General features: G+C 40.5%; 1 protein-coding gene and 1 long non-coding RNA gene across 2 annotated transcripts in view; one reads left to right on the top strand and one right to left on the bottom strand.

Annotated features, from left to right (window-relative positions):
- ITPR2 (inositol 1,4,5-trisphosphate receptor type 2) overlaps positions 1-25,064 on the bottom strand; it is a 417,643-nt gene that overhangs the window by 289,476 nt on the left and 103,103 nt on the right. The window contains exons 11-15 of the mRNA XM_032472913.1: positions 13,996-14,147; positions 9,860-9,959; positions 9,198-9,358; positions 4,073-4,214; positions 1,627-1,788 (exon numbers count right to left, since the gene is read on the bottom strand). Coding sequence (XP_032328804.1) covers positions 1,627-1,788; positions 4,073-4,214; positions 9,198-9,358; positions 9,860-9,959; positions 13,996-14,147 — 717 coding nt within the window. The remainder of the gene's footprint in view (positions 1-1,626; positions 1,789-4,072; positions 4,215-9,197; positions 9,359-9,859; positions 9,960-13,995; positions 14,148-25,064) is intronic.
- LOC116661267 overlaps positions 23,096-25,064 on the top strand; it is a 9,636-nt gene continuing 7,667 nt past the window's right edge. Inside the window, exon 1 of the long non-coding RNA XR_004317082.1 lies at positions 23,096-23,226. This is a non-coding gene — a long non-coding RNA (uncharacterized LOC116661267). The remainder of the gene's footprint in view (positions 23,227-25,064) is intronic.

Here is a 25,064-nt window from a genome sequence, read left to right as displayed (position 1 = left end):
CTAGGTGGGGCGAACTGAGAGCAAAAGAGAGGAGAAATTATCAAGGAGGAACACGTGTGTGTGTGAGTGTGTCTACTTGTCAGAAGGAAGAGTGTTTTCATAGGAGAGACCGCACACGCCCCTGAGTACACCAGGCATGTGAGTCCCCAACTTGGACAGAGAGGCGTGAGAAAGAACTTTGTGCGAGACCTTGAGGGCATGAGAAAGGACACCAGTTAAGACGTGCTGCCTTGGGGAAGGGACCTGGGGCTGGCGGTGGGGTAGGGCAGGAAGGAGGTAGATGTGGTTTAAAGGGGCTGCGTGAGGGGGATCCTTGAATTGTTGGAATATTCAGTATCTTGACTCTGGTAGCAGATACATAAACCTACACAGATGATAAAATTGTATAGCACTTCATAAACATGCATACATGCAAACAAATGTGTATCAGTAAACCTAGGGAAATGTGAGTAAGATCGTGTATTGTAGCCATGTCAATTACCTCACTGTAATATTATACTATAATTTGGCAACTTGTTACCATCAGGGGAAACTGGATGAAGTATAAAGACATGCTCTGTATTATTTCTTACGACTGCATGTAAATCTACAGTTATTGCAACAGAAATTTCAATTAAAATGTTGTGGGGGAAAAAAAAAAAGATGTGCTGCCGTGGACACACCTGCCTGCACATGGTTGCATCTAGAGACCAGCAGAACAGCCAGCCCCCAAGGAGATCTGGTGCTGAAGCACAGGACTCTGCCGTAGGAAGCGGACCCATGGGACCCTGCAAAGGCTGAGCACAGTCGAGGACGTGTGCACTGGGGGACCCAGTGGGCCCGAGGGCACCAGGTAAACTCTGTAGACCTGTCGGTTTTCTCAGTTAATTCAACCTCTCTTGTAGAATACTGAGCATGTTGTGTGGAGTGGTGGCCTCCAAGAGGATGAGTGAGGCCACGCAGAGAACACTGAGTGACCATTAGCCCCGCCCCCACTGCTGAGCCCCCCTGAACAACGTGGGCCCTGGTATTCGGGGCTCTCGACGCTGGTCCTCTGAGCACATAAAGGTCTGTCCTTTAACGTTCTGGAATTTAATTTTTCTTCCAATAAAACAAGAACAGCTCTACCTATGATATCTTGCCATCTTAAAGGAATGCAATGAAGTTGGGGAAAATCTTTCCAATGACAGCATTTTCCATTGGAAAGAAGAAGCTTTAGAACTCAGGTACCCCCTGTGCCTCCACCTTACATTTCAGGTGCACACGTCGTGTCTTTTCCACGAGACAATGACCTCTTTAGCCTACACATGACGATGTGGTACCTCATGTGCTCCTCGAAACGCCAAGAAAGGCCTCCTTCCTCTTTACATAATACATCCCGCACACCTCCTGCCCAGCGGGAGCTAATACCACACACAGAGAAGGACTTAAGACATCCTCATCCAATGGTTCTAGTTTTACGTGGAAGAATACATACAGATGTCTGCCCAAGGACATTTACAGGTCATGTTTGTGTGTTGCCAACATAAAACGTTTCACTGCAAAGCAGAATTTCCCTTTCCTCTTCTGTATGTTTCAGAACAGTAACCACGGAAACTTGCCCATCCTGTAAATGCTGAACAGAGGTGAAAATGAGCGCCCCCCAACCTGGTTTTTCCGGTAGTCCTGCTGCGAGTGTCTCAGCACACGGTAGCACAGCCTCAGCATGTACTTGTAGGGAGCGTATCTTTGATCTCCCAGATCTTCAAGCCTCAGCATTGAGCCTTCTCCCGCTTTCTCCTTAAAGGGCGCTTTAAGAATCCCAAATACCTATCAGGAAAACACACACACAAAGAAAACAAGAAAACCACTTATTCTGATGAATGGAGGGGCATGTTTTGCAAAGTTTTGATTTTTTTTTTTTTTTTACAAACAAGCACACAGACTCAAAAACACTTTTGTAATATTTGAGTAGAATTAAAGTTAAAAAGAAAGATGTAGGATATAAGACCAATATATTAAGGAACAGAAAAATACTGCTAAAAGGGTTCCCTGAATTGAATGACAAAAACATTATCTAAATAAAATGCTTAATTTTGTCTAGAAATTATATTTTATTAAAGGAAAAAAATATAATGATGTTACATTGTACCACTTTACATGAAATATGCAGATAAACTAAAATATAGTTTGATTTTGACAATATATAAAATTTGATTTTGACAACGTATAAAATGGATGGACAACGGGTTTCTGCTGTATAGCACAGGGAGATCTGTATTCAATGTCTCGTGGAGGCCTATGTTGGCAAAGAATATGAAAAGGAATATACGCATGCATGTGTATGACAATGTGTATGACAATGTTGTACTGTACACCGGAAACTGACAACATTGTAAACGGACTATACGTCAATAAAAAAATAGTAATATAAGGAAAACATTTATTTTTCATCTGACACTGACAGAAAAACACAAAAAAACCTGTCTTCAAATATTGCTTCTAAACCTCTTCATTAAAGAGTTAATTCATTGTCCCTGTACATAAAGATGTGGCCAAATCAATGAATGTACCATCATTCAAAACAAGGAGGGGGCCAGATGGGCAGCTGGTGACACCCAGTGACTCAGATTCTTCTTGTAAGAAGATTAGCATTTGGGAAGTATGTCAAAAGCACTGAGGAACATAACTCTTTTAGGCAGCAAGACAGCAGGTAGGATCACCTGGAGATGAGCTCATAGGATGAGCAAACTGCTTATGACAGAGCACCTAGACCAAGGCATGAGGATTCACACACGAAAGCCAAATGGAGGGAAATGCTCCTTCGTAGTTCATGAAGCATAAGATGAATTAGAGTTTCTTCAATAATTCTATATTCACAAAACCTTGAATTTTATATTTATCACATTGAAATAAAATGTTTGACATATGTTGGTTGAAATAATATGAATAAATCATTCAAGGTCCTAAAAGTCCCTGAAATCAAATGTTTTATACAAAAGCAATGCTAATGTCAGGAAAGACTTTGTCTCATAAGATTTGCAACCTTTATTTTCTTTGAGAAAATGGTTGATTTTATATACTCAGACAATCAGCAATAGAATATTAATGGACAATATATCTACTGTTTTCCTTTCCCAGCTCCATAAGAACATTGGTATTAATAACATAATTTTTATTTTTTAAGTATCTTCCTTCAGTCCACAATTAACGCAGAAGCTCATTACTTTATATAGTAATTAAGAGAATAAAAAGAATGCATGAAAGTAGGCATGTCCATATGTGTATATTATTAGGAAGTGAATTAATTTACTGGCATGTTATGAACAATTTTGGGAAGACACAGTATAAAGGAGCAGCTCTAGACTTTCAGGGGAAAAACCCAGAATACTGTATAGAGCACTTGTGAGCTGATGAACTGACTGTCCCACTTTCCTTGGGAAGAAAGGGGAAGAAGTAGAAAGCAGATGGAGGTGGCAGTTTCCAAGTTTCCCTGGAAATTCTTCCTAGAGTATTATTCCGGTACATTTTCTGGAGATAGTCTGACCATGGAGGGTCTTTAGAGGTTATCGGTAGACTGTCTTCCAGATGGGGCCCAATGATCTCTGCCTCCTGGAATTCACACTCTTATGAAATCCTGTCTCCTTGACTGTGGGCTGGATTATTGACTCACTTCTAACTAACAGAATACAGTAGAACGGATGAGATGCTACTCCTAAGATTAGGTTATAAAAAGACTGTGGCCTCCATCTGAGTGCCCTCTCTTGTTCTCTCTTAGATCCCTCACTTCTAAGGATAGCAAGCTGCCAAGTGTTGAGGCAGCACTGTGGAGAGGCCCAGGCCAGGGAGCTGGGTAGTGAATCTTCTCCCATTGCAGCCTCGCGATGACTGCAGCCCAGCCAACATCTTGACTATAGCCTGTGAAACACCCTGAGCAAGAATTTCCCACCTAAACCACCCAGATTCCTAATCCAAAGGCACTTTAAGTACCTGCTGTTTTCAAATGCTAAGTTTAGGGCTAACTTGTTACACAGCAATAGACAACTAATACAAGGACTTTGCTGATACTACAACTCAGATAAAATATGCAAATTTAGTACACGGAAACATTCACCTGTGCCAGTATGTTTTGTTCCCTCATTAATTTCTGACGTTCTCGGTTTGGCTTCGTGATAACCACATCCAGAACTTCCTGTCCGTTGTTAAGTACATCAGCAACAAAGAAGATGAGGTCTTCCAATAATTTGGTTACAAATCTACCAAAAAATGAAAAGGCAACTTCATGGTGTGTTTAATTTTGGAAATTTTTTTAATAAACACTGAAGAATTGAAACACTGCAAAACTGAAAGCATTGAATCATAAAAATTCTTTAATCAACAAAATACCTACTGCAGTTAATATTTACCTAAATCTTTACAAAGAGCATCCCTTCTCCAGTTCCTCCAAACTCCACTCCCACCTCCAGCTCTAATCAAGTATTTGCAAAGATTATTACGAAATAAAACCACACGAGCCCCAGCAACAGATGTGTGGCTAGGATAACGCCTACCAACAGATGTTTTTCCACGACTGACCAGCAAAGAAGAGTATTTCTGCCTTAAGGGAGAACGGCTAAACGTGTAAATTCTTAAACTCAAATTCTTCTTTTTTTGACTATTGACTTAAACTATATTTCTTAATCATCACATTTCAATTTCTCTCTGTCCAGAATAGGAAAAATTTAAATTACCTGTGAAGAGACAAGAGTAAGCAATCAGATGCTCTAAACTGTCCTGGAAATATTACCTGATCTATAAAAATTACAATATTCCAAAATCAGACACTAATGTTCACATTTAATTCTACATTTTGGTTATTATTTTAACTATTACGTGAACTTCAGTTGCATCTAGGACCTAAAGTGTCTTAAGACCCCTTCCTCCCTGAGTCGTCTCCTTCCTCCTTCCTATGCTTGAGCTTTATCATTTTCTAGATGAATTTTTTCTTTTATGATCCCAGGCAGGAAGAAAAGTAAATCCAGAGAGAAGCAAGATGCAAGGAGCAAAAGCAAGCAGGACAAGAGGTAAAATACATTAAGAAATATAATTAATAACTGAAAAACAATTTTTAGGAACTGAGTTTTCAGTTTAAAAAAATGTGATACAGCATCATTCACACAAGTAATTTAAAGAATAAACAGAGAACTATGGTTCTAGACAACTATTCTAAAAAAAGATTAGAGGTAGAAATATCTAATTAAAGCATTTGAGGGTATTTTTATCCCATGAGAGAAAGAAAGAAATATTTAATATCTTTGTAAGAAAGAGTATGTAGTTAAAATGTATGACAAGAACATAAGGGCAATCGCTGAAGAAGAGAAACATGATCTGTAGCTTCTAAACCAGGGGAAGAAAAGGAAAAAGGGGAGAAAATATAAACTCCATCAATCTAACAGAAAGCAAGAAAGAAGTGGAGGGAAAAGACAAAAAGTTACACCAACGAAAGAAAATAACAAAATAAGATACCCAGAGGTATGAAAGCCGCCCAAACACATTATTGATCAAATGCAAAGTAATTAAATTTTAGCAAATTCAAGTAGACTATCAGATCAGATTTTTTTTTAAATCGAGCTCTCTGCTGCTCACAAGAGATGCTAACAAAGCAAAATGACCGGGGAACCTTAAATAAAGGGATACCAAAAAAGAGGCAAACGCTAAACAAAAGCTGGCTGGTGTCAAGGTAGCAGTATCAGGCAAATAAAGTTCAAGGGGAAATGATGTAGCTATAGGAAGAAATTGACTTTCAGTCAGAAGGACATCTGACCCGATGATCTCATGTTGGATGACCCTTCCTGTAGATCCTGAGCTCCTGTCAGGGGATTTCAAACCAGTTCCCAAGCCTGGAAACTGCAGGAAGACATGGCCAGAGTCTGGGCTGTTCGCCACTGCATTGCCACCGAATGTACACCAGCTGCATGGCCCAGTGCCTGGCATGTCCCAGGAGTTCAATGATACTGAAAACAAATGGATGTTGAACTATAAACGCAGCAGAGGAAGCCCCATTTGTCTTCTGTACCCTCAGTGGTAAAACATGGTGCAGAAAGTCTGGTTTACAAGCGCACAGGTCACCTCCTCCAGCTCTGAACAGCCGCTAACCCAGCCCCTTTCTCCCGGCTCTCCCTCCCCAGCATGTTCCCAACACTCTCTGTTTTGTTGATGCAGCTATACGGAAGAGTATCAGAAAATCCCACTAAAAGGATATCCGAGGCTGAGGATCTTGGCGCAAATAAGGCAGGAGTGATGCCTCCAGAGTCCGCTCCTGGGGTGAGTAAAAGAGGAGCTAAGAGACAGAGACAGGACGAGGACGATGCAGGCGTTCTGAGACAGATCTTCAATATTCTAACACTTTCCCTCTGATTTTGTATCATTCTCCATGGTTTTGAGTAAAAGAATCTCAAAATAATTTCATTCCCCAGAGGGGGGAAAAGTCAGGGCCATGAGATTTTTTCAGAAAGAATTTTGTATCAAATTCTACAGCCAAGAAAATAATACAAACACATTCGACGAGGCCGGTAAGCTCTCCTGTGTGGAGGCGCAGCTTTGAACGTGTTTTGATGGAAGGTGGCTTTTCTGAAATTACTAAATTAAGATCAGTAATTGCAACTTCCTATTTCTCAGGCAAGGTCTTCATTTTTCTATGATGTGTTCCACTCTGAAACATCAGAGCGGAAATAAAAATGTATGATTCCTGGTCAGTCCTGGTCTACCGCCTTCTAGAGAATTGTCTCAAGAAGTTAAAAGAATCTCTCCGGCAGTAACTGAAAAAGAATTACAGTCGGCAATGGCGGCGGGCTCATAACCTTAATCGTTACTTGTCCTTCTCTTCAAGGAACATCTTAATATTTAGCAAGGGAGACATTTTATGTGCATATGTGACAATGACAAAGAAACAGTCATCAAAAGAAAAGCTAATAGATAAATAATAGGAAAAAAAGTCTTATCTGCACATGGGATTCCACTGCCTGTCATAATTTAGCTCTGGTACTGAACTACCTGTAGTCCAGAAGAGGGTAGCAGCTGTTTCAGCTTGTGGCCTTTATTCATCTCCCCCAACAAGGTTGGAGGTAGATTGCACACTCAACAGTTGTTTTCAAATGCCGGTGTGTTGCGGGCAAAACAGAGCTAAGAACAGAGGAGGCTGAGAAGTAACTATTCCACGTGTTTGCATATTTATGATGGGTTTCTATTAATAGGGCTGGAAGGAAGCAAGCTGGATTTTTTGCTCCTTTGTACTGTGAGTTAGATCTAAAAGTTCATAAAACATACATTTTTTTGTTCTGGAAAACTTATGTGAAGCTCATAAAGCCACCATGCAGAGTAGGAAATGGGACGCTGAGACAGCCTCCTGCCATCCCTCCCCTCTGAAAACACCATCCTGATTCTTGTGACGATTATTTCCTTGCATTTCTTTATAGTTCTGCCAATTTCTTAAACCCCATGAAAAGAGTTTAGTTTTGCTTGATTTTGAACTTTACAAATACTATTACAGTGTCTAGTTCTTACTCAATCTAAATCTAAAGTTTATTAGGCTTATCCATGTAGTTACACATAGATGTGGGTCATGTATTTTCATGGCTATATTGTATTCCACTGTATGATCTAAATCAAAATTGGATTTACCTATTCAGCTGGTGATGGACTTGGAATGGTTTTCAGTTTGGGATTATTGAGAATAAGGCTGAACATTCTTAAACATGTGTCCTGGTGTAAAAGCTTATCTTCGACAGATGTTCAAGCACGTTTAGCCAAGGAATGGAATTGGTAAGTCATGGAGTATTTGCTTCTGCATGTGTGTGTATGCATGCATGTGTGTGCATTAAGAACACTTATGGTATTGTAAGTCAACTATATTTCAATAAAAAAGATTGAAAAAACTTATGAGATCTACCATCTTACATTTTTATGTGTATAATACAGTATTGTTAACTAAAGGCACAAGGTTGTACAGCATGTCTCTAGAATTTATTCATCCTGCATAAATGAAACTTTATACCCGTTAAACAGCAACTCCTCATTCCCTCTTCCCTCAGCCCCTGGCAACTACCATGCTATTCTGTTTCTATGAGTTAGATTATTTTTGCAACTTTATTAACAATAGGCAAACATGGAAACAACCTAAATGTCCATCGATGGATGGAAAAAGAAAGTGCAATATATACGTACAAGAGAACATTATTCAACCTTTAAACAATAAGGAAATCCTGTCCCATGTGAAACACAGTGAACCCGAGGGACATTATCATAAGTAAAACAAGCCAGTCACAGGACAAACCCTACGTGATTCCACTTACATGAGGAGTGACTGGCTCTTTAACTTTGCAAGTTACCGTCAAGCCTTGTCCCAAAGTGCTTATACCAATTATCATCTCACCAGCTGTGAATTAGAGTCCCCCGTAGAAATGCCTGGGAAATTGGTAAACAGCCCCTTCTCGTCCAAAAGTAAAGGCATATAGCAGATCATGAAGTGGAGACATACAGAGAATGCTTGTGCTCTGGCATGGGGACTTTAAAACCACACAGGAGTAAGTCAACCACTTTCTGCTTGACGTTACCTAACCCTTAAGTGCTTAACCCTTCAATTCTCCTTTATGTAAAATGGGAATAATGCCCATCTCAGGGCTGCCTGAAGGACTGGAGAAATGTATCTACAGTGCCTGACACGGTACCAACATGAAATGATTGACAGCTATCAGAATCGTTCCCTCTTTCACTTATTTCCAAAACCAGACTTGAAGAACCAACAACGCAGTTCTCCTGAGGGAGTTACAGGGCAGACAGCCACGCTTTGCAGGGCGTTTTCTGGTATTATAGATGTGTTGTTTTGTGCTACCTGAGCAGAGAAAAGTATCTTGAATAAATAAGAACAGAAAGACATAAAACCTCTTTAGAACCTTTTACTCCAAATATCAAATCTAGTGCAGCAAAAGGTATCTCTTATGAAACATTTAAAAGGAAAGATCAGAAGTAACTAAAGTCAACTGTATTGCAGCCAAGCTAAAATGGAAAAAAGTACATATTCCACCAGATTTGCATGTCGCCCTTTTCCTTCAGTCGCCGTGACCCGGTCATCCGGAAGCAGGTGTGCCGCTAAGGAGACCATCCTACTTACCCGCTTCGAGGCGTCCGCCCGCCTGACGTCTACCGCAAGAGCTGACGACTGAGTCTCGATGATTTAAGAGCCACTGTAGAAAGTTACTAACCTCCTTTCGTTCTGAGTTATCGTGCCGTTTTCCAGCTTTTTGACTGTGGTCGCTAGCACTTTGTTCGCGTCATTGGCGAAGTCTAGGTCTCGGACCTCAGACAGCGGGACAGACACGATGGCAAAGGCTTCTTTATCTTCTTTCGTTTGGCAAGTTCCAATCTGCAATGCGGTTTTCCATTACGATTAGTTTGTTTTTCTGTAACTACGCGATATTCTTCAAGCCCTAACACTTCTCAGTACTGCTTAGGAAATAAAACAGGGGTAGATAATCCAAACACAGTAATTCCTCCGGGCATCATCCACTGGGAAAGACTGTGGGGGCACAGAGTTCCCAGGTCCACTTCCTGCCTTGTTCTCATTTGCCCTTTGCTACAGTTTCAACAGAGTAGAGAAACTGCCCTCCTGGAATCTTCTTCCCTTTCTACCTGCTCCTCCCCATCTTTTAGCCTCTTTGCTGTATCTTCCTGAATCCCAGCTCTGCTTCAGCGAAGCCATGTGGTTCAGCTCCCTGAAGCAACTGGCAGCCATGAGTCCCTGATGAAATTAATTGCAATCATCTCTAATATGGGTAAAGCTGGATTGTAAGAACACGTCAGTCACCCCCTAATCCTCTTCACGCACCATTTGGCGGAAAATTAAACCATGCTCAGCAACATTTACCTTCAACATAACAGGCCTCTCTTCATCTGTGTCTATGGGGATGCTGGTACTGGTGACCCACGTGTTGGTACACAAATGCCTTAACCGAACATACGAGTTCCTAAAAGCAAAATAATATAAAAAACAGCACAACTCACATATTAACATATTTAACAGTTTCATGCATATGAATACAAATATATTTTAGACTAGCAACTGAATCAAGTGTAGATCAGTCTGGTTTAAGGAAAAACTCTGAACTGCAGACTATTTGAAAGCACGCAGTATTATTATCTAGCTTGCTGGCTCTCAAAATGTGGTCCCTGGAAAAGCAACAGCAGCTTCACCAGAGACCTTGGTAGAAATGCCAGTCCAAGTCCACTAAATCAGAAAGTCTGAAGGCGAGGCCCAACAGCAGGCACTTCACCAGCCTCTCCAGGCAATTCTGATGCATAAGAACCACTGGCTGTGTGACCACCTCAGTTAAAACTGCTGTCTGATCGTACAGTACCTTATGAGGTTTGACCATCTGCATGTAAAAGTACACAGTACAGTCAGTCCCCATTATTTGCTGATTCCCGACTCATGAATTTGCCTGCTCACAAAAGTGTATCTGTAACCCCCAAATCAACACGTGGGGCCCTCTGGCAGTCCTTCTCAGACATGCGCAGAGTGGCAAAAAATGTGCTTCCCCCGCCACTCACATTCCCCGTGAGGCTGAACAAGGTGATGCTCTGCCTTCTTGTTTCTGCTCTCAGACCGTCAACCAGTGCCCACTTCGTGGTCTATTTAGTGCCATGTTTTTCACTTACTGTCAATTGTCGGTGACTTCATTGTTTAAAACAGCCCCCGAGCAAAAAACCTTTCCACGTCAACAAAAAGAAAGAAAGAAAACAGCCCCCAAGCATAGGGCTGAAGTGCTGTTTGGGTTCCTAAGAGCAAGGCTGTGATGGGCATCTAGGGAAAAATCTCATGTTAGACAAGCTTCACTCAGGCATGAGTTACGGTGCTGCTGGCCGTGAGTTCAGTGTTAATGAACTAACCATATATATTAGATAAGGTGTCTTCAAACAAAAACACATATAAAACAAGGTTGCATACTGATTAACTGACAAAGGTGTTGTGACCAGAGGCTCGCAGGAACCTAACCCTGTATTTCCGCTAGGAGCAATGGCTCAGTATTTGCTAATAATTCATGTACCAGGAACAGTAAGAATCAACTGCAGGTGAACTGTGAGCGGGTACATGAAAAAAAAGACAGCTAAAGCTTCATCCAACTCAAATATTACCATTTTTAGTGAATCTTTTCTTATCATTTCTTTAACAAAATGGGTCAAGTGTCTATTAAAAGAAAAACATTGCAGCGAGTTGTCTGCCTTCAAGTTGCTGAGAGTTCAGTAGGAAAGATGAGACATAAAATCAATCATAAAACATGAGGCAGGAAGCATCAAAGCCAAAAGAGAAACTCAAATAAAACACACAGGGCTTCAGGGAAAGAGGTTCATTCAACCTCACGGTTCTGCTCATTCAGGAAAGGTGATAAAATACAGGCTGAGTTTCAACAATCTAAAACAGCAAAGGTCCAATCCTCATCCAAAGAGTCAGAAATTCTGAAATACCTGTGTTTCCACTTATCGTCTTTTGCGTGGAATCACACAGGAGGTGTCACCTGCACTCTGTATCCTTCCCACTGTATTTTAAGCATCTGGAAAGCGGGGCCACAGCTTATTCAGCTCTGAGGTCACTCTCCCAATTCTTACCCTGCTCTTGTTCAATAATTGCTTATTGACTCAACCTAGATTACTAGGTTCCAAGCTAAAGGATCTAGACTTGAGCATAATAACTTGCAATTTCCAAGAATTGTGGAAATGCATAACCCTTTAGGACCTACACCACATAAATCTGCTTGTTCAAATCTTGATACAATCTGAATGTCTAAAATATGAAGCCATTGTAGCCTCGTAGTTGAAAGCCCAGACTCTTGAGTTCACACACTCCAAGATCAAATTCCATAGCATGAGCTTGACACGGGCCAATTAACCTAATTGGTTAATGAGGCGAGGGGTTCCCAGACTCGGCTGTACATTAGAATCACCTGGAAAGCTCTGACAATCCTATTGGCCAGGCTGTACTACACACCACTGAAATCGGAACATCTGGGAGAAGAGGGGGTGTCCGTATGTTTTTAAAGACCCCCTGATGTTCCAATGTGCAGCCAAGGCTGGGGACCACTGCTCTAAGCCCTTGATACTTAAAGTCCAGTCTGCAAACCAGGAGCATCAACATCCCCAGAGGGCCAATTAGAAATGCAGCACTCAGACCCCACCGCAGACCAAACGGATGGGAATCTGCATTGTCCTCAGATCCCGAGGTGATTCAGTGCACATTAAACTTTGAGGAGCACTGACTATACAGAGTAAAGTTTGAGGGGTATTTGACCCTTCACTGGACTCAGTTGGGTAATAATTTTAAAAAGTAAAGCCTGCATGCCACTCAAGACCAATTTCACTGGTCTTGGCGAAGGCAGAGCGTAGAGAGGGCGCAATGCTGCCCGGCTGATTCCAACTTAGTGCCAGCTGGAAAAGCACCACTCTGAGTCTTTAGCTCCTGCTTGGTAAGAGTTACCGCAAGAATTAAGTAAGATATTTACAAAGCAGTTGACATAGTGCTTGGCACATAGCAAGGGCTCCAGAGTTATAATCACAATTATTATTGTTAATTAGTGTTAGCTTTAAAACAATCAATGACAAATGAATCTATGTTGACACAAAATTCTGATCCATACAGAGAATGGCTTCAGCAGTCTGCACAGTAATGCATGTCCCCTTCCACATAAAGCAAGGCTCAGGGGCTTGTCTTGCGTCTACACACTTTATAGTGAAGTCTTTCTATCATTTCCTTATGGAAACTTTCTTGCATAGAGTTCAAGAAGGACTCTATTTTCCTGAGTTGAAATCTAAAATGAATAGTCACAGTAAGGATGTGTTAAGATGCAATCCTCAGAAGAAAATGTCAGACACCTGCATTGGGTACAACCTTCAGAGGGCATCTCTTTTCACAGGCTTCTATTGGCAGAACAAAAGAATGAGAGGAAGAGTGAGAGACGGCTCATGTGAGGCCAAGATTCAGTAACATTTCTCATGAATGAGAACAGCCATGAGAACAGCGCGGGAAGCCCAGTGCTTCTCGGCAGTGTTAGCACAACAACTTGTCACCTTCCCCGAAAGTCACCCACACAAGAATGTCTGCATTTGGAGCAGGTACCTTCAGCCTAAGCACTGCCATCTGGCCAAGGCCAAGGCCAATAATACTGGTTCAAGGACATTTGGAGCCATCCCACTAAACCTAACAGTATGCACAAAACTCCTCAGCGTATCCACAGACTGCACCGTAGTGCTACTGTTGGAAGGTAGACAGCCAAAGGCAAAAAAATCTTAATCAAAATAATCAAATCCAGGCAAAAGAATGTGAACGACTCTCTTACATTAAGTTCCGGCGACCTCATTAGCAGCCCCCCGCCCCCTCCCTCGCTCAGGTCCAGCTGGTCTCTTCGCTGGCCCACCTAGTAAATGTCTAAGATTTTCCCATTTCCTGCTCCTGCTGCCTGAAACACTTCTCCCAGATGGAGAGGACTCGATCCTTCATCTCATTCAGATCTTTCCTCAAATGTCCTAAATCAGAGAGGCCTCATACCTAATAATAGAACTCTCCATACTCTTCAGTTTTTCTTCAAAGCATTTTTATTATCTGACCTTATATTTCTGTGTGTTTGTTTATTGCCTCTCTCTCCCATGTGAATTTAAGTCCATAACCAGTTTGTTCACGATTGTCTTCCCACTGCCAAGGGCAATGCCTGGAATGTAATTGATGTTCAATAAGGATCTGTTAACTGAATGACTAAATGAATGAACAAATGGACGAGTGAACGAATGAATGAATCTGGAATTTGACATAATAAAAATAAATGCCATAAGTATTGATGGAAATGCTTCTAGATTATTTTTCATTTTAGTAACCATGGGCCATATGAGTAATAAGAAAAAATGATTCTTACAAAATTCTCAAACTACATCAATTACTCACAAAAGAAGCATGATTTTTCACACTCTTGTTCTTCACTTACGCTTGCTCTCTTGACATCACAAAAATTTCATTACCTTGGAACCAGGCAGTCTGCTCTCTGAAGAGTTGTGGCATCCAGTTCAAAAAGGGATGCGATGTCATTTCCATGTGGGACTGAGACCAAAGTGTACATGATCTTCTCCCCTGCCTGGCGTTTCTTCTTTGAAGTTGGAAGATCTCCATCTCTCTGTTAAGAAGGTACAAGGTTTTTACCTTTTATTGGATTTCTTACTAAACTCTCCAATTAGTTGGGAGATAAGGTTTAAATTTGCATTTACTTCTTCATTGGATTATACCAACGTCTAGTTCACGCCATCCAGAAAGAGCAAGTCAGGCTTGACAGCCTCTGAAGTAATGATTCTCCACAGGGACATACTCCCAGGGGGCGGCCTGAACTGGGCAAGTTATCCAAGCACCAGTGTCACAGTGGGTATGGTCCTGTCTCCAGCATTAAACCTATTTTCACAGTAGTAATTTTGACCATTCCACACTTAAACCCAGAGAAGAAACAGTGTGTTGAAGCATCTAGATTTCGTAAATTAAAGAGTAGGCACGGCAGTGGGTCAGAGTTCCTGCCTAACTCCCAAAACACCACTGGGATGTTAACCTGGAGTGAAGAGGAATGAACAGCAGCATTTCCATCGGCTTGTTGCATGAGACCTGAGAACGTACCACAAAGGCACATAAAGTGAAACAAAATGGGATGGACAAATAGAAGCCCTCATGAAGATGTGAAACTGAGTCAACGTTTCCAGTACACCTCTACCATTTGAAGCAGGAAACAACACAAAACAGATGATTATGTATTTTCACTTGAACTTCCCCAAGTTCCAATGTCCCATGGAAGAATTTTGGTGTATAGGAAAACCAAAATGTGACACAGTAAATGTAATGTAAGCTTTGTAATAAGGTGCATAACCATAGTGACTTATACGTATTTATTAAACCAAATTAAATTTGAAAATGAGAGAGAAAGATTATGCTTGCACCATCACAGGAAGCTGGAAGGAAACAGAGGAGGACAGGGAGGCTTAAAGGCAACTGAAAGCAGTCCATTTGCAAAGACCAGCATCTCTTTAAAGGCTGCTATGACAATGAAATAGTACACCTGATCATCCAAAACATTCACGTGAAGCCCCAGCCCAAGACTGTGAAATCATTTTCCTTAGATCAGAAAACCCTTGCAGTTTCCTTCTGGTATCCTCTGTAAATGATGCACAAATTGGTAGCCCCACTGACATGTGGACGGGCAGAGGAACCACAAGGGTTCCTAGGCAGAAGCAGGATTGTTATCTGCTAGACACCACACAGCCAGGCAGCACCTGCTAGCTCCTGTCATCTTTGATTTATGCATCTTCTGCAGAGACCAAAGTTCAGAGTTCAATGAAGACAGGGGTCTGGCAAACTCTCCCCAGGTGGTTTGACCCCCATAACAGGTATTTCTAATCAGCAAGTATGAAATAGGTTTATCTGTCAGAAAAAGGTATACTTCACTTTCTAGACATTATAAGGGAGCATAGGGATATAGGAAAGAAGGAAATGCAAAAACAGTTAGCAAACTACACTTCTGAAATCACACCAAGCTTCTCATGATGCCCAAACTAGTCCTTGGTTGTTCTCGCTAATCTTACAACAAAAATTTGAGAGAGAGGAAGATGAGCATTTTTCCTTTAAGCAAAGAAATGAATGCAGTTACCTACAGAAGATAAAGGATGAGGGAAGAAGCGACGGAAAGGGGATGGAGAGAGAGGACCAGAGGAGAAAGAGGGGGAGGGAAGGGAAGAGGAAGGGAAGGGAGAGGGGAAGGAGGGGGAGGGTGGGGAGGAGGGAGTGAAAACCAGAAAAGGAAGGGGAAAGAGGAAGCAGAGGAGCAGTGGGCAGCATCGTGAATGCTCCACCCCAAAATCAACTAGCCACGCCTCCATATGCAAATGAACCATAGCCAGAGGCCTGGCCTACAGTCCTTAAGCACTGAGTGAGCCACTCCTCAAAGCGCAGGCGTGAAGTCTCCTAGCTAAGAGCCTTCTTTAAGTCTTCTGAAAAAATTCACGGGTCAGGAGACCCATTTCACAGGGATCTGCACTGAGGCCATGGAAGTCTGTGAACTGAAGACAAAAATCTTTGAAGGGCAAAAACTTCCTCACATCCTGACAGGAGAAAATTTAAATGTCTTTTTTTTTTTTTAACTTTTCCCATTTTTTTTTTTTTAATTGAAGTATAGTCAGTCACAATGTGTCAATTTCTGGTGTACAGCACAATGTCCCAGTCATATATATACATACATATATTCGTTTTCATATTCTTTTTCATTAAAGGTTATTACAAGATATTGAATACAGTTCCCTGTGCTATACAGAAGAAATTTGTTTTTTTTAAATCTATTTCTGTATATGGTGGTTAACATTTGCAAATTTCAAACTCCCAAATTTGTCCCTTCCCATTCCCTTTCCCTCAGTAACCGTAAGATTATTTACTATGTCTGCCAGTCTGTTTCTGTTTTGTAATGAGTTCATTAGTGTCTCCCTTTTCTTTTTCTTTTATTTTCTTTTAGATTCCACATATGAGTGATATCATATGGTATTTTTCTTTCTCCTTCTGGCTTACTTCACTTAGAATGACAATCTCCAGGTCTATCCATGTTGCTGCAAATGGCATTATTTTAGTCTTTTTTATGGCTGAGTGGTATTCCATTGTATAAATACACCACAACTTCTTTGTCCAGTCATCTGTTGATGGGCATTTACGTTGTTTCCATGTGTTGGCTATTTATTGTATATAGCACTGCTATGAACATTGGGGTGTATGTATCTTTTTGAATTAGAGTTCCCCCTGGATATATGCCCAGGAGTGGGATTGCTGGATCATATGGTAAGTCTATTTTTAGTTTTTTGAGGAATCTCCATACTGTTTTCCAAAGTGGCTGCATCAAACTACACTCCCACCAGCAGATTAGTGAACAGAATCCAACAGCACATAAAGATCATACACCAAAATCAAGCTGGATTCATCCCAGGGACACAAGGATGGTTCAACACACACAAACCAATCAATATGATACACCACATCAACAAAAGAAAGGACAAAAGTCACATGATCATCTCGATAAATGTCTTTAAATAGCCAATAAGAGTAGTCTGGCCAGACAAGTGAGTTGAGAGAGGAGGCTGCCTACATAACACAGAAGCTTACGATCATGGACTCTCAAGCTTAGGAAGGTCTTTAAAGATCATCTGTGAGCTAAAAAGACTTCTTCCCAAATAAATCTCTGGCAGCAGCCAGTCAAGTGAAATTCTATTACTTGGAATTTATTCCTTTGGATCTTGAAAACATTGGTCTTTAATTATTCCCTACTGAAATTTGGACAGCCTTTGTAGAGTATTTATTTCTTGTATTTCAACTCTCACAGTGGTTTGGGAGAAAGGGTCCAAACAAAGAGAAATAGTTGGAATGAGAAGGTAGAAACAGGGGAAAGAGAAGAAAAGGGGAATGACTGTGCACACTAGAAGAAAGTAGGAGTGTGCAAGAGAAATACGACACCAAAGACAACTTCCATGAAAGTAAGAATTGACAGACTAGTTTTCATGAAAACCAATTTCTCTTGCTCCATGAAAGATACTGTCAAAAGAATAAGAAGATAAGTCACAGAGTAGGAGAAAATATTTGCAAAAGACATATTTGATAAAGAACTGGTATCCAAAATATACAAAGAACTCTTAAAATTCAACAATAAGAAAACCCAATTTAAAGATGGGCAAAAGACTTGAATAAATACCTTATCAGAGATGACATACAGGTGCTAAATACATATATGAAAAGATGCTCAACACCATATATCATTAGGGAATAGCAGTTCTCTCCTGAGATACCACTCATAACAGTGAGATACCACACACACCTATCAGAATAGCCAAAGGCCAAAACGTTAACAACACCAAATGCTAGTGAGGATGTGGAGCAACATGAACTCTCATTCATCTTTGAATCTCACCACCTCATTGCTGGTGGGAATGCAAAATAGTACAGCCATTTTGGAAGACAGTTCAGTGGTTTTACACAAAACAAAACATTCTCTGTACCATATGATTTGGCAATCACGCTCCTTGGTATTTACCTAAATGAGTTGAAAAGCTGTGTCCACAAAAAAAAAAAAAAAAAAAAAAAACCTGAATAGCAACCTTACTCATAACTACCAAAACTTGGAAGCAACCAAGGAATCTTTCAATAGGTGAGTGGATAAACTGTGGGACCACCACACAGTGGAATATTATTCAGCACTAAAGAGAAATGATTAAGCCATGAAAAGACATAAAGGAAACTTAAATGCATATCACAAAGTGAAAGAAGCCAATCTGAAAAGACTACCTACTGTGTGATTCCAACTGTATGACAGTATGATATTTTGGAAAAACCAAGCTATGGACACAGTAAAAAGATCAGTGGCTTCTAGGGGTTTGGGGAAGGGAGGGATGAATAGGAAAAACATAGGATTTTTAAGGCAGAAAGTACACTATTCTGTATAATACTACACTGGTGGATACATGTCATTCTATTTTGTCAAATTGGTATAATGTACAACACCAAGAGGGAACCCTAATGTGAACTATGGACTTTTGGGTGATGACAATGTGTCCAGGCAGGTTTACCACTGTAACATATGTACCACTCTGGTGTAGGATGTTGAGGGGAGGCTGTACTTGTGTGTAGGCAGGGGTATGTGGGAATCCTCTGCACCTTCCACTAAATTTTGCTATGGATCTAAAACTGCTCTAAAAACCAGTGTCTCTTCTAAAAAAAACCACACAGTCCAAGAGGAAATATTTGTAAATTATATATCTAATAAAAGACTTGTACAAAGAATAAATAAAGAACACTTACAACTCAAGAATAAAAAGACAAATAGCCCGATTAAAAACTGAGCAAAGAATGACTAGACATATCTCCATAAAAGATATACAAATGGCCAATAACCACATGCAAAGATGCTCAGTATCATTACTAATTAGAAAAATGCACTAGGATGGCTATAATCAAAGACACAGGCAATAACAAATGTTAGTGAAGATGTGGACAAATTATAACACTCATATATTGTTGAGGGGACAGAAAATGGTATAGCCACTTACGAAGAGTTTGGCAGTTCCTCAAAATGTTAAATATATGACCAGCAATTCTAATTCTCAGTATCTACCCAAGAGAAATCAAAGTATATGACCACACAAAACTTTGCACATTGATGCTCACACCAGCTTTATTTATAATAGCCAAAAAGTAGAAACAATGTAAATATCCATCAACTGATGGATAAGCAAACTGTGGTATATGTACGTGATGGAATATTATTTGGCCATAAAAAGGAATGAAGTATAAATATGTACTACAATATGCAGGCACCTTGAAAACATGCTAAGTGAAAGAAGCCAGACACTAATGGCAATATCTTGTACGATTCCACATGTGAAATGTCCAGTATAGGCAAATCCATAGAGACGGGAGATTTGGGTTGCCAGGGGCTGAGGGAGAGAGGGAATAGGGAGTGGCTGCTAATGGATATTGGCTTTCTTTGCAGGGTAGAGTGATAAAATGTTCTGAAATTAGATCGTGGTTATGGTTTCACAACTCTGTGAATATACTGAACACCACTGCTTTGTGCATTCTAAACAGGAGAATTTTTATGTGAATTATATCTCAATAAAGCTATTAAAGGGAGAGGGGAAGGGAGGGGAAGAGGGAGGAAAGGAGGAACTAACTCAAAAGTGTGTTGTTTTGTTGGTCTCTGCCATACAGCTCAACATGAAAATCCAAGTGTTATGCTAAGAAATGGATGGCAAAGGAGCAGTTTTCCCTGGAGGCTCTGAAATGTAACAGTGACACAGGAACCACACTTCTGTCTGACTGCAAATAACTGCATCAAGGTCTCAAGAAGATCTCCACAATCCTCTTATACAGGACCCAGTAGAATACCACGTGCAACTAGGAGCTCCTTCTCAATGGGAAAAATGGTGGTGACATCTGATAACAATGATAATCATCACTATGATGAAGAAAGAAGGCAGAGAAGAGGGAAGAGGGACATTTAAGAAGACAAAGTCCTAATTCTAAAAGGAAGGAAAGAAGTTCCTTTTAATTCTATCAGAACATGGAAACCTGGGGAGAAATAGACCAGGAGAATTACGAACATGAAGAAATACTATAAAAGGGTTCTTTTCTGGGTTTGGCCATGCCACTGTAGCCAAAAGAAAGAACCACCAACATAACGAGTCTTACTACTACATGTGAGGGAAGATTGCCTCAGAATGCAAGAACACAGAAATAACAGATGAGATCAGTCAGTTGTAGACATAACTCAAAGGATTTTTGTGAATATGCAGGCAAAGGGATTTAAGCATAAGTGGTTTAAGTGGAGTATTAACAGAGGCACAGTTAAATTACGATTTTAACTAAGATTTAACTAACTAACTGATTATATTGAACCATAATTGAAGAAAGGCTTTATTAATAGAAAATGAGCATGTAATCTAAATAAATAAAGAGTCAAGGAACAGGAATTTGAAGTTTCACTCACCATAGGCTGGCATCGATGCAACAAATTACTATTCCATACCCCTGAAAAGAATGTGTGTCATCTAATTTCTTGAGTCCCTCCACACCAATCTTCTAATCATAGTTGAGCTTTCAAAAAGGTTTTAAAAATGCACTAACTGACCAAAGGATTTAAATCTACTTAGCTATTGGAAGTTGGCACTATGGTTTATACATCAGTCATTTGTGAATTCATTTAGTGGGAGTCAGTCCTTCTACACGCACTCCCCTCTGGAAAAGTTTATAAAGTGAATTTTCTGGACATAAAAAGAGAGCAGATCCAGATTCCCAGAAACTGCCCTCCTATGCCATCCCCCGTGGGAATATCTCTCTGTGGGATCCTGGCAAGAGTAGTCAGGGACCTCTCTATTTTGACACTTTCACAGTGAATAATAAAAATCTTCTCCATTAGAAAAGCCACGCTTATTAGGGCTAATTAAAACAGGTCACTCTAAATTACACACTCTGTTTAAGACCTGCGGTTTAATTTTAATTACATAGTGTAAGTGGAATGTACGACTATACCACCAAATAATTTGCTTAGGTCCTTGGGTAAAAAAAGCTTTAACGAATAGATACGTTCCATTTATAAACAGCATAACAATTATTTATGTGTGAATAAGAGCTTCTAATATGTTCAGAAGCTTTTTTAAACAGTGCTACAGCCTTAAGCATTCTGCTTTTAAACTCTTGTACTCCGTTAATTTGCTTAACAAAGCGTCGCAAGCAGTTTGACAGTAAACTTCAAGCCAGCCCCCTGGAATTTTTAAATAATGAAATGTGGATAATGAGTTGCAAGTATACAATTTTTAAATGAATGGATCAAGCTTCAATAGACAGAAAAACCAGTATTATATTTCTATCGTATGAAGGCAGTTCTGTTCAAAATTACGTGCTTGTGGCTTTTGTTTATAAACATATACCCTTTTTAAGTAAGAAAAAAACACTCGTTCCCTACGCAGAATTACAGAAGCACACTGCCCTCCCTCCTGCATCTTGAAAATACATTAAGGTACAACAGAGCTTAAACAGGTGTTAAATTTAACATCAGCTCGCCCTCCAAAACATTCTCAATTTAGGAAGTGCAGGGCCTCAGAATGTTAACCTAGTCTGTTGGGCTTTTATAAAACCAGCATTTTCATTTGGAGGAGAAGGCACACAGCCTCTCACATTATGCAAGTCGAAAATCCCGTATGAAAAGCCAGCGAGGTTACTGAAGGCTTGCAGGTTTCTCCTGCATCCCAGGGCCTGCCTGTGGCGCACACCAGGGAGCCTCCTGCAACACCTTCTCTGTTGACTCATTTGTGAGTCACCGCATTTTGAGCAGAGACATCACATTGCAATTCTGCTGTGAGGAGCCAGAGACATTAGGTAAGAAACAACGTATGCGTTTTCAGGGCTGATTCAGACCTGTGTGCAGCCACGGGCAGCATAACGACGTGCAGGCATGTGCGATTCCATCCAGACCCTCTGGGGCTCTCACTGCAGACTTTATGTAACAGACACAACCTTGCCATTTAAAGCTGCAAACGTTTCTCTGGCCAAGGTTTCTGAACAAGCGAGTACTCTCCAACTAATTCCTAATATGACCCTTTTTTTTTCTTTCTTTTCCTTATCATCTTACAACTGATGAATACATAATAAAAACCCAAGGAAACCTGGGGGTCTTCTTTCAGAATCTGGTTCCTCCCCTCAAAGAAAATTGCTATGAAATCAAATTTTCAAGTCTATATCAGCCAAGTTTCATGGTTCCTAGAACATTTTCTGTTTAGTCTATGTGTATGCACAAAGACTGATGGTTCTCAAAGGGAAAGTTTAGCCCCCAGGGGGCATTTGACAATTTCCAGAAACATTTTTAGTTGCCACAACTGGGGGTGGAGGGAGAGGGGTAAACAGGGAGACATCTAGTGAGTAGCACCCACGAGCTGCCATACACCCTCCAGTGCACAGAACAGCCCCCCACAGCAAAGAATTATCAATATATCAATATTGCTGAGGTTGAGAATTCTCAGCCTAAACAAAAGACATTCTCTCGAAAAGTCAGATCACATTCCACATAAATAAGGTAATGTTAAAATAGGTGGTGTTATTCCAGAAAAAAAAAAAAATCCCCTTCAAAGAGCCATTTGAAAAGATGCAGGCTTTCAAGGAGAAAAAAACTAATGACTGTCAGGTTCCCAGCTGGGCTTGACACAGTTCCAATATTTACAGGGTCCCTGTGGATGCTGTACATTTATAAGATTGGAAATAATAGGCTTCTTTGTAGAATAAATACAGCAATTTGGGTCTTAATGGGAGCTCTGACACACGCTGCCTCATTTCAGCGGCACCATCCATTAACCTTTGAAACTTCAAAAATGGAAGGCAACATTTGATAAAGGTTCCTAAATTACAGGAAAAAAATATTAACTGGGTTTTAAATAGACAACATAGGGGAAATTAAGAAAGAAAATAATTAGCATGGTCACAGTGAACTCAGTGTTACTGGAACCCAGATCTGAGGTGAGATAGCATAGTTTTGGGAAACTGATTGCATTTTTCACAGGCTAAACTCTAAATTCTCCTTTGTTTTCTTTTTTAGACAGAAACATCACTATTGCTGCGTGGCAAATGGTCTATAAAATAAGAAGCCATACTGGTAGCTTTCTTGTTCCATATTCTCAAGTTTACTTACTTTCAAGCTAGAGGTTTTAGAGAGGAAAAAATGAAATCAAATGTCTCCAGTTGGATGGGTCTCTGAAATGACAGATGAGATCCAGTCGTAAAAGTCTACAGCAGAAGCAGACCCACCTGTGTTGTATGCAATTAAAGTCTTGCTAGTAACAACTGTTTAAACAAAAGAGTGTTCTTTCTCACCTTTAGAGATGGATAAAGAAACTAAATTTAAGAATAAAAACGGAAAAAAAATCTAGCAAGTCTAACTAAAAGCTTGATTAACACAGAGTGAACTTCACCACGGATTTATTACTTAGTTATATGCTCTGTGTTGCTTCATAAACCTTCATACACTATATTCTCCCACTCAGCTCTGCCCAGAATCTCCAAATGGTACGTAGCTAAAAAGGATGAGCACAGAGATTTAATTCAATTGCACAATCTGAAGCTTTGATATGATGCCCTTTTAACAGAAACAGCTTACATTTTTAGCCTACTAACATCTTTTATTCAAAGAGTTTTCCGTTTGATCGCATTTTTTCCTCATGGCATGCAGGTGGGCAAACATCCCCATCCTATCAAAACTGAGTCTCAGGAAAGCTATCTGACTTGTCCCAGGCCACACAAGTTCATGGTGGTGCTAGGATAGAGCTCTCCTGTCTCCACACCATGCTCGAGAAGTCACATAAAATATCACAAAAAATAAACCTTGACAATGAGAAAAGCAGTCCCTGACATCCAGCAGCTGGCCTGGTGTATCAGCCAGGCCTTGGTGTTGCTAGGAGCTGGCCTGACACTCAAGCTGGGCCATGATGTTCTTCTGCTGAGTGTGGACACTTTCACAAAACAGCGGCACCAGACAAGGCCGCTTCATGACCGCAATAGATCAAGACAAAACAATCCCACTCCATAATCACGTCTGCACACCAACAGAATATGAACATTGTCCAAGCCACAAAAATGACTATGCCCCGCCTCTCCTCCAGCAAATACGAGTGACTTCGGATTCTTCAGCAATTACAGCTTCTGCCTGGATCCACCAGCCCTACCCGTAGGTGAAATGTACTGAGATACCTCGTCTTCCTGGCAGCACTCCTACCCACAGCAAAGCCCCACTTCTTTACATCCTCCCCCAAATCAAGTGCACAAGCCCAAATCCTAAAATAGGTTCTTTCTATCACTTTCCTACTAAGAGGCCCCACGGTTCCCCATGGTGTACATGCAGTGAGTAATAAACCCACTTGTTTAAGTTCCAGGATGTTCCTGGTGTTCTCTGGCTGGAAACCACTGGGACCACCGACAAGCTTATAGAAAGAACCAAAAAAGCCATGATTCATGCTTAGCTTTTTAAACATGGCTACTGACAGCATTCCCCTAAGTCAGAGGGACAAATTCAAAATCCTGGGATGGTCATTTGAAAACCAAAGGAAGAAAAGCCCACACAGGGGGATAAAATTGAGTGACAAATAAAAGATACAACTGATCTAACAAATCTATATTTAAAGACATTTTGACACAAATTCAAGGTTTCACTGGGTCAATGACCTGATACTTTAGCTTATCTCTATTGCAAACATGACAATCATATGGAGAGAGGAGTCAAACAGGATTGACTCAGGTCCAGAAATTCTTGTTTGATTCACCTCCCCCACATCAATATCTTCATAAAACATAAATCTGTGTACCAATGTGAAAACAGCAGTCATTTTAATTAAGCATTCCAACTCTTTCTATCAAAGAGTAGAATTCTGGATGATGCAGTAGTCATGCCTACCCATTCCAAAAGGGAGGGCTAAGTTCCTAACAAAATTGTATTATAGACTATGTCTATTTGTATCAAAGTATCTGGCTAAATATGATCCAGCAATCC

This window comes from Camelus ferus, chromosome 34 (genome assembly GCF_009834535.1).
Source record: "Camelus ferus isolate YT-003-E chromosome 34, BCGSAC_Cfer_1.0, whole genome shotgun sequence".
NCBI classification, from domain to species: Eukaryota; Metazoa; Chordata; class Mammalia; order Artiodactyla; family Camelidae; genus Camelus; species Camelus ferus.
The sequence above is the reverse complement of the archived record's forward strand: the minus strand, read 5'-3'. Positions and strand labels throughout refer to the sequence as shown.